Below are 10613 nucleotides of genomic sequence, written 5' to 3' on the forward strand. Positions count from 1 at the left end.
TATGAAATTAGACATTCTGTGGGTGGCTGGAAGACGCTCTCAAAGCCCTCCCAAAGGAGCTTTCGGCTGGGGCTATTACAGCTACAGAGAAACAGATGACGGAATTCCATAAACAGGTCATGTGGTAAGTGCAGGTGCTCCTAACCAGTCACAAATTAGATAAGAGCCGTGATGTTATTGTCTCTCCGATCCCACAGTTGATAGGAAGAAACCAACATGCAGATTTATAAGTTCCGCACCATCCATGCATGCCAAAGATTATTAAATGCTGTTTTTGTTGTAATGTAGGAAAATGCAGCAACCAATTTGTATCCATTGATGTCCCATAAGCAGAATGACAAATAAATCTGTTATAGTGATGACTGCTGGATAAATGTTGGTCAGGGCACCAGGAATAGTCACCGGTCTTTAAACAAAGCAATGAGGTAATTTATAACCTGTCTGAAAATCTGATTTAGAAACTTATTCAAAGGTACACCAATATAGCAAGCTAATCGTGAAGTGGGCTTAGCAGTGCTTTTGCATGTATCACCATGGCTCCCAGTGGACTAACTTGAGTTTATTTAGCACGTGGCTGAGTTATAACTGAGGGGTGCTGGATTCAATACGTCACCAGTGGTGAAATACCGAACATAGCGACGTGGAAGATCTTATAATGGGGTAACATATCACTACAGTGTTAAGAAGGTACTGCGATGTCAGCGATGCTGTCTTTTGAATGAGACAGCAAAATGAGGCCCTATTTCCGCCTCACAAGGAAGGAAAAGAACTGCTGCAAAGACAAACAGGGTGTTATGTCTGGTGTCCTGACCAATATTTCTCACCAAAGTATCATTACAGATAGATTATCTGGTCATTTTCAAATTACTGAGAGTTTACAGTGCAAAATTGGCCACCAAATTTCCTATATTGCGACAATAATGATGCTTGGCATTGAAGGTCTTACAGTAGAGCAAAGATTCACTGAAGTAGTTCCAGAGATGAAACAATTGGAGAAGTTGAGACTGCTTGCCTTGGAGAAGCAAAGGTAGACAGACCTGACAGTTATTCCAAGTCATATGGGGGGGGGGGGCGCGGTCTGGACAGAGCAGATAGGGAAAAAACTCTGCCCAATAGTGGAAGGATCAAAGTTGACACAAACCTAAAGGAATTGGTAAAAGAAGCAAAGTGGCATGGGAAAAAATCATCTTCTCACACCCAGGGTTAACGTCAGGAATGCACTGCCTGAGTGTCTCTGTTTTGAGTGATTCCACTAAACCAGCCTTCACCACACCGTTATTTGAAACTGAGGAATGTCCAGAGTTACAGAGAGAAACAAGAGAAAGGCACCAAATGAATTGCATCTCCAGAACCAATGGAAATTCAATAGGCCAAAAGGCCTCCCACTGAACCGTAACAATTTTATGATGTTTTGACTTCAAAGTACCGAACAGGCCATAATAGACTTTGGTAAGCAAAGGCAGTAAATAAATGCAAGTCTTTCTTTTTGCTTGAAAATCCTTCCTTTTAAAAAAGAATACCAAATGTCCAGCTTAAGCATGCCACTCGGTTCACCTGATCTACACCTGGGTTAATGTTTTATACCAGCACGCAGTCTTTCCTCCAGACTGAGCTGGATGATCAGCCCTGCTCATAAGACATGGTGGAATAGGCTCAAAGGACCAAATAGCCTACTCCTACTGCTAATTTCTATGTTTTCACAACATGCAGTCTTTTTCTTAATCGGTCTGTTAGGATACATTGTAACATGTCTCTGTGGTTGGAGGGCGATGACTTAAAACCAAATCTTCTGACCTAGAGATAGGGACACTACCACTGCACCATCAGTACTGTAGAATATCCAGTTGTCTTTGACATAATGCATGGCTGTATTTTGTAACGTTTAAAGGTATTGTATAAATGCAATGTAAAAGTTTCAGCAATTGAGTTTCAGAGAAGGAATTTTTTTCAATATCAAATAATACCCATCTTTCTCCCTGCAGCGCTGAAGATGCTACAATGATAGGTTGGTCCCTGATGGAATTCTCTGGGTTCTACAGGTAACACCATCAACTCACCAAGGAAGTATGATGTAAGTATCTTTCCCAAGGCCTGCAATTGTGTTTCGCTAGTCTGGCCTGTAGAAACTACCCATGGGTGCACACATTCTCTCACATCATGAGTGATGAAATGATGTGGGCTTGCAGTGTCTAATACTTGGGAGTCAGCTGAGCAAGGACATTTATATTCTGCTTCCTCATACTACTTTGTGGCTTCGGGAATCGCCTTGGCTGCTAACAGCCTGAGTTTGAAGCCTTGAAGCTTCACTGGCACCAGAGCTGATCCTGAGCTCTCTCGTAATGTATTTCGCCAGCTGGGTCGAGCAGCAAGGTACTGTGTCTGGTCTCCAAACCAGCAGGAATTATTTTTTTTCAAGTATAGTCATGTTGAACAAAATTGAGGGGCCCTAAATAATGAGGAAAGGGTGGATCTGTTCCTGATTAGTTGTTAACCAAGAGCGTGGATGTAAAGTAATTTTCAGAAAGATTAAGATTCTGGGTAATCCAAGATGGAGGATGGGAAAAATTTCTGGCTGTAAGAGCTGCCCCTTTTATTGAGGTATTTTAGGTGTTGAAGGTGATTTCCTCGAATTCCAGGAGCAGCAATTACTGTTTTATATGCTGTTGCATTGTTTTGGAACTTTGGGGAAAAAAAGTCAAAACAACAGCAGTTTAAAAGGGAGAAGGGCAAACAAAGGAAGCACATGGTGAGGACAGTGCAGGAGACAGAGAGAGAGAGAGAGAGAGAACCTGCACAGTTACTGCCTTTGCTGTTTGAATTCGTGTATCGCTTGACATCGGAGTGCATCTGGGAAAATTAACAAACAGTGAAATTCACAACTAATCTTGGAGGAACTGTTGGGCGAAGTTCACAGCACAGAATCAGATAAGTTAATTGTTGTTTTAAGTCTGTCCAATAGAAAGGTTGCAGTAGTGGGTAGAGTGGATTCTTTCTTGATTATATGTTTTTGGAGATAAGTCTCTTGATTAAACTTAAAATATAAGCCATAGCTATTTATTTAACCTGGGTCAGTGTTTGTAGAGGAATAAGACGGTGTTATTTTCTGGGTCTGTAGATTGTGAAGAAGCAAAAATGGCCTTTGCGGTGATATGTACTTCTTGTCAGATGTGGGAGTTTAAAGAGAGTTTAAGGGTTACTGCGGATTATACCTGCCATAAATGCTGTTGGATGCAAATCTTATCAGATCGAGTGGATCGGTTGGAGAGACAAATAGAAGCAATGAGGAATTTGCAACAGCTATAGTATGTGATGGATGACAATTATAGAAAGGGGGGAAAGTTTCAGATACAGTCACATAAATGGGTTAACTCTAGGAAGAGTAAGAGAGGTAGGCAGCTAGAGCAGGAGTCTTTTGTGGGTATACCCATTTCAAACAGTAATGCTGTTTTGGAAAATGTAGGGGGTGATGGATTCTCAGGGGAACGTAGCACAAACAGCCAAGTTTCTAGTATTGAGACTGGCTCTAATGCAACGAGGGGTACGTCGGCTTCCAAGAGATCAATTTTGTTAGGGGATTCTGTAGTCCGAGGTACAGACAGACGTTTCTGTGGCCAGCAGTGAAAAAGCAGAATGGTGTGTTGTTTCCCTGGTGCCAGGATCAAGGATGTCTCAGAGAGGGTGCAGAACGTTCTCACGGGGGAGAGGGGCCAGCAGGAGGTCATTGTCCACATTGGAACCAACGACATTGGAAGGGAAAAGGTTGAGACTCTGAAGGTAGATTACAGAGAGTTAGGTAGAATTTTAAAAGGGAGGTCCTCAAGAGTAGTAATATCTGGATTACTCCCAGTGCTACGAGCTAGTGAGGGCAGGAATAGGAGGATAGAGCAGATGATTGTATGGCTGAGGAGCTGGTGTATGGGAGAAGGATTCACATTTTTGGATCATTGGAATCTCTTTTGGGGTAGAAGTGACTTGTACAAGAAGGATGGATTGCACCTAAATTGGAAGGGGACTAATATACTGGCAGGAAATTTGCTAGAACTGCTTGGGAGGATTTAAACTAGTAAGGTGGGGGGCGTGGGACCTAGGGAGATAGTGAGGAAAGAGATCGATCTGAGGTGGGTACACCTGAGAACAGAAGTGAGTCAACAGTCAGGGCAGGCAGAGACAAGGTAGGACTAATAAATTAGACTGCATTTATTTCAATGCAAGGGGCCTTAACAGGGAAGGCAGATGAACTCAGGGCAAGGTTAGGAACATGGGACTGGGATATCATAGCAATTACGGAAACATGGCTCAGGGATGGGCAGGATTGGCAGCTGAATGTTCCAGGATACAAATGCTACAGGAAGGATAGAATGGGAGGCAAAAGAGGAGGGGGAGTGGCATTTTTGATAAGGGATAGCATTACAGCTGTGCTAAGGGAGGATATTCCCGGAAATACATCCAGGGAAGTTATTTGGGAGGAACTGAGAAATAAGAAAGGGATGATCACCTTATTGGGATTGTATTATAGACCCCTCCAATAGTCAGAGGGAAATTGAGAAACAAACTTGTAAGGAGATCTCAGCTATCTGTAAGAATAATAGGGTAGTTATGGTAGGGGATTTTAACTTTCCAAACATCAACTGGGACTGCCATAGTGTTAAAGGTTTAGATGGGGAGGAATTTCTTAAGTGTATACAAGACAATTTTCTGATTCAGTATGTGGATGTACCTACTAGAGAAGGTGCAAAACTCGACCTACTCTTGGGAAATAAGGCAGGGCAGATGACTGAGGTGTCAGTGGGGGAGCACTTTGGGGCCAGTGACCATAATTCTATTAGTTTTAAAATGGTGATGCAAAAGAATAGACCAGATCTAAAAGTTGAAGTTCTAAATTGGAGAAAGGCCAATTTTGACAGAATTAGGCAAGAACTTTCAAATGCTGTTTGGAGGCAGATGTTCGCAGGTAAAGGGACGGCTGGAAAACGGGAAGTTTTCAGAAATGAGATAACAGGAATCCACAGAAAGTATATTCCTGTCAGGGTGAAAGGGAAGGCTGGTTTCTATAGGGAATGCTGGATGACTAAAGAAATTGAGGGTTTGGTTAAGAAAAAGAAGGAAGCATATGTCAGGTACAGACAGGATAGATCGAGTGAATCCTTAGAAGAGTATAAAGAAAGTAGGAATATACTTAAGAGGGAAATCAGGAGGGCAAAAAGGGGACATGAGATAGCTTTGGCAAATAGAATTAAGGAGAATCCAAAGGGGTTTTACAAATATATTAAGGACAAAAGGGTAACTAGGGAGAGAACAGGGGCCCTCAAAGATCAGCAAAGTGGCCTTTGTGTGGAGCCACAGAAAATGGGGAAGATGCTAAATGAATATTTTGCATCAGTATTTACTGTGGAAAAGGATATGGAAGATATAGACTGTAGGGAAATAGTTGGTGACATCTAGCAAAATGTCCAGATTACAGAGGAGGAAGTGCTGGATGTCTTGAAACGGTTAAAGGTGGATAAATCCCCAGGACCTGATCAGGTGTACCCGAGAACTCTGTGGGAAGCTAGAGAAGTGATTGCTGGGCCTCTTGCTGAAATATTTGAATCATCGATAGTGACAGGTGAGGTGTCGGAAGACTGGAGGTTGGCAAACGTGGTGCCACTGTTTAAGAAGGGTGGTAAGGACAAGCCAGGGAACTATAGACCAGTGAGCCTGACCTCGGTGGTGGGCAAGTTGTTGGAGGGGATTCTGAGAGACAGGATATACATGTATTTGGAAAGGCAAGGACTGATTCGGGATAGTCAACATGGCTTTGAGTGTGGGAAATCATGTCTCACAAACTTGATTGAGTTTTTTGATGAAGTAACAAAGAAGATTGATGAGGGCAGAGCAGTAGATGTGATCTATATGGACTTCAGTAAGGCATTCGACAAGGTTCCCCATGGGAGACTGATTAGCAAGGTTAGATCTCATGGAATACAGGGAGAACTAGCCATTTGGATACAGAACTGGCTCAAAGGTAGAAGACAGAGGGTGGTGGTGGAGGGTTGTTTTTCAGACTGGAGGCCTGTGACCAGTGGAGTGCCACAAGGATTGGTGCTGGGCCCTCTACTTTTTGTCATTACATAAATGATTTGGATGCGAGCATAAGAGGTACAGTTAGTAAGTTTGTAGATGACACCAAAATTGGAGGTGTAGTGGACAGCGAAGAGGGTTACCTCAGATTACAACAGGATCTGGACCAGATGGGCCAATGGGCTGAAGAGTGGCAGATGGAGTTTAATTCAGATAAATGCGAGGTGCTGCATTTTGGGAAAGCAAATCTTAGCAGTACATATACACTTAATGGTAAGGTCCTAGGGAGTGTTGCTAAACAAAGAGACCTTGGAGTGCAGGTTCATAGCTCCTTGAAAGTGGAGTCGCAGGTAGATAGGATAGTGAAGAAGATGTTTGATATGCTTTCCTTTATTGGTCAGAGTATTGAGTACAGGAGTTGGGAGGTCATGTTGCGGCTGTACAGGACATTGGTTGGGCCACTGTTGGAATATTGCGTGCAATTCTGGTCTCCTTCCTATTGGAAAGATGTGAAACTTGAAAGGGTTCAGAAAGGATTTACAAGGATGTTGCCAGGGTTGGAGGATCTGAGCTACAGGGAGAGGCTGAACAGGCTGGGGCTGTTTTCCCTGGAGCATCGGAGGCTGAGGGGTGACCTTATAGAGGTTTACAAAGTTATGAGGGGCATGGATAAGATAAATAGGCAAAGTCTTTTCCCTGGGGTGGGGGAGTTCAGAACTAGAGGGCATAGGTTTAGGGTGAGAGGGGAAAGATATAAAAGAGACCTAAGGGGCAACTTTTTCACGCAGAGGGTGGTACGTGTATGGAATGAGCTGCCAGAGGATATGGTGGAGGCTGGTACAATTGCAACATTTAAGAGGCATTTGGATAGGTATTTGAATAGGAAGGGTTTGGAGGGATTTGGGAAGGGTGCTGGCAGGTGGGACTAGATTGGGTTGGGATATCTGCTCGGCATGGACGTGTTGGACCGAAGGGTCTATTTCCATGCTGTACATCTCTATGACTCTATTAGAAGAAAATTGTACTCTGGCTGTAGGGATCTAGAATTCATTGCTGGAAATGATGCAGTAGGCTGAAACCCTCATTGCAATTTAAAACAAAAGCTTGCCAGTCTGTTTGCATATTGTAACCAATGGGATTGTGGGCCAACAGTGGGAAGTGAGATTAGAAGGTGGGATGGCTCTTTTGACCAATGTAGGCATGGTGAACCAAATGACCTCCTGACCTGTAACTCTCAGTTTCTGGAATGATTTAAATCCCACATTTTGCATTCACTTCTGTGTAAGATGGGAATTGCTTTAAACGAATGTCCCTTGGACTACCCCTGTCCCTTTTATTGCGTCAGAACATGATCAGGGTGCAATGCTTTTGATCAGTCCTGTTAGCTCTAACTCGGTGTGACAGCCTTCCTACTGAGCAGCCAACAGACTTGGTCTGTTTGCATTGCTATGGCTGTCGCTTCCCTCGGCTGAGCACTCTCTGCCAAGTAACTCGTTCTCTTTGCTGTTTGAAGATGACCCAGAGAAGGCAACTAGCTGGTGGAGAGTTTGTGGTCAGTCTCTTGTGGTCACCCTGGATGGAGAGTAACACAGTTCCAAACTGTTGCTTCAACCATTTAAATTCTCAAGCAAATGAGCTGTCTTCCTGTCTCCAAATGCACTCAGCAGTTAATGATGCCTGGGTATAAACACAGGCGGCATCCAGGAAGCTTAATGAATATTAATTTCAGAAATGCCCAGCTTGTTTTCCTGTACGAGTTTAAATCTCATCCAAAAGTTGAGGTTTACAAAAGATTTAAAGCCAGCTTTAAATTGCAGGCTGTCTTGTTTTAACATCAGGTACCCCTGTTTGCTGACACACAAGTTGATTCGCGCACGCGTTCAAATATGGTTAAATCGACTGTGTGCTGTGGCTCAAGGCCACACAGAGTAGGAAAGACCCTAAACCAGTGCCAACTTAGTTGATTCGCAATAGGAGAGGTGAGGTTGGTGGAGCGGGTACTGTAATAACAGTCAATGCCTTTAGCCTCGGAAAAGCAAAATAATTAGCGTGGTTTACTGATCACTATCCTCTTGAATAAAGTGTGCGATTGTGCACGTCTCACTGGGTCCATAACTGAGAGTACCGTAAGTTCCAAATCCCGAGTGTCTCTTTACCAGTTATCTGTTTGGCTAATAGAGAATTGAAGTGAAATTGTTCACTTGAAGAGCAGTAGAATATATAATTTAAGATTTGAGCTGCGTATTTGGATCTTGCTCTTTAAATGTGACCCATTAGATGTCATATTTAATGTGTGTTTCTACTTTGGATTCTTCTTGCACAGTCTCATAAGGTGTAGGCTTACCCCAGGTTGTGATGGATCTGATAAAGTGTGTCAGCCTTCCCTGCTCATCTCCTTTGCTTGATGGGTGACTCATACTTTGCCCGAGTGGCCATTTTTTGTTTGAACCAAGTTAGGTTTTGGCAAAGACTGCACTGTGAAAATATTTAGCCCACTTTTGATCAATATCTTAGTTGACGCCAATGAGCATGCATTCTGCCTTGATATCAAAGGTACTGACTGATTTTTATGTTTTTTTCCCCAATATCTCTGACACAAGATAGGTCACTTGCAGCTTTCACTGATTGACATAGAACCTTGGGTGAGATAAACTAACTGAGCTCAGGAGCAAGTCTGCTTAATCAAGCTGAATTTGCCAAAGTTTTGGGGAACATGTGGGTAACACTTGAGCTTTTGTGTCTCCTCCCCTCCTGTAATGATACTCCTCTGTGCACGTGTGTTTTGTTTTTTGTTGAGGCTGAATGACGGACAGCAGCTATTCCCACTGTGCTGGGTAAAAATATACATCAGATTCAAGAAGGCTATCATTAAGCTGCTACCTGAGCCCATTGCATCCTTCCTACTTTCAGAATCTCTAACGCTGCCTTTGCACATCTCATTGGCATCTCAGCCTTGTGCACTGAGAAGTAATTAGACAATGCCTGTCCCTTGACTGTCTCCAGCGAACCGTACTAAAAAGCCCGAGTTTGGAATATGCATTTTATCTGTCCAAACTCCAGTCAATAAAGTTGCTTTGTATTCTTTGACTCAGTTCTGTGAAATAACTGATTTAGATCTGTGACAAACTATATTACAGTGCTGTTTGACTGTGACTGACATTGCATCCAAAAATCCCCCACATTTTGTGCGACAGAAGGGGCAGCCTGGTCCATCATCAATCCGGCCTTCCTACTATTGACTCTATCTATACTTCCCACTGGCTCAGGAAAGCAACCAACATAATCAAAGACCCCTCCTTCCCCGGCTATACTCTCTTCCGCTGTCTTCCATCAGACAGAAGGCACAAACATTTGAAAACATGTACCAAATGATTCATGAACAGGTTCTTCCCCGCTGTTATCAGACTTATGCACCTCATACATTAGAGTTGATCTTTCTCTGCACCTCCTCTATAACTGTAATGCTATATTCTCCATTGTGTTCTAATACCCTGATGTTCTTGTGTAAGGTATGATTTGTCTGGATAGCACACAGTACAACACCTTTCGCTGTATCTCAGTATTTGTGACAATAATAAATTATTTGGCCCGTCATGCCGGCATTAACTCTCCAAATAAGCATTATGACTTGGTGCCATTCCCCTGCCTTTTACCCACAATTTTCACATTGTTTTAATTTAAATGATTATCTAATGCTTTCTTGAATACCTCCATTGAACCTGCCTCTATCACAGGAGAAAGTGAGGCTGCAAATGCTGGAGAGGCAGAGTCGAAAATGTGGAAAAGCACAGCAGGTCAGGCAGCATCCAAGGAACAGAAGAGTTGACGTTTTGGGCATAAGCTCTTCCTGATGAAGGGCTAATGTCCAAAACATCGACCCTCCTGCTCCTCAGATGCTGCCTTACCTGCTGTGCTTTTCCTGTGCCACACTTTTCAACTCTGCCTCTGCCCACAATCGGGCTGTGTTTCCAGACCCGAACCATTTGTTGTGTGAGAAATTTTTATCTCACCTCAGATTTGCTGTTTTGTAAATCACTTTCAACCCGTGCCCTCTTGATTGTTGTATGATTGGGAGCAGCTTTTCGCTTTCAATCAGGACCTCCCATGATTTTCAAAACTTCTGACAGATGTCTTCTTAGCTGTCTCCTTTTCAAGGAGGACACTCCAAACCCCTCCGATCTATCATCTTAACTGAAGTTTCTCATTTCATGGAACCATTCTTGCCAAATCTCTTCTGCCCTTCCTCCAATGTGTTCGCACCCTTTTATATATTGCAGCATCTAAACTGCACACATTACTTCAGCTTAAGTCTGACAAATAACTTATACAAGTTAAGCATCATCTCTTTGCTGTCGTACGTTATGCCTTTATTAATAAAACCTAGGGTCATGTCTGTTTTATTTACTGTTCTCCACCTGACCTGCCATCTTCAATGATTGCTTGTCTTTCTGACTCTCTCTCTGTTTTTTCTGCTTTATAGGTTAATACGAGAGGAAAGATTGACAGGAAAACATGCCAATTGTTAATTTTATGTCTCTTTTTTTCCTTTATAG

At 42.9% G+C, this 10613-nt stretch overlaps 1 protein-coding gene across 2 annotated transcripts in view; it reads left to right on the plus strand.

Moving 5' to 3' along the window:
- Positions 1-10613, plus strand: part of LOC122542211 (transportin-3-like) — a 64717-nt gene that overhangs the window by 51032 nt on the left and 3072 nt on the right. For both annotated transcript variants that reach the window (XM_087978283.1, XM_043679706.2), the window contains 2 exons: positions 12-124; positions 1983-2071. In XM_087978283.1, the coding sequence (XP_087834409.1) occupies positions 12-124; positions 1983-2043 (174 nt within the window). In that variant the 3' untranslated portion in view covers positions 2044-2071. The remainder of the gene's footprint in view (positions 1-11; positions 125-1982; positions 2072-10613) is intronic.

Source organism: Chiloscyllium plagiosum, unplaced genomic scaffold, assembly GCF_037043375.1.
Source record: "Chiloscyllium plagiosum isolate Xiang-an unplaced genomic scaffold, Cpla_swu_hap1 HiC_scaffold_33, whole genome shotgun sequence".
Taxonomy (NCBI): Eukaryota; Metazoa; Chordata; class Chondrichthyes; order Orectolobiformes; family Hemiscylliidae; genus Chiloscyllium; species Chiloscyllium plagiosum.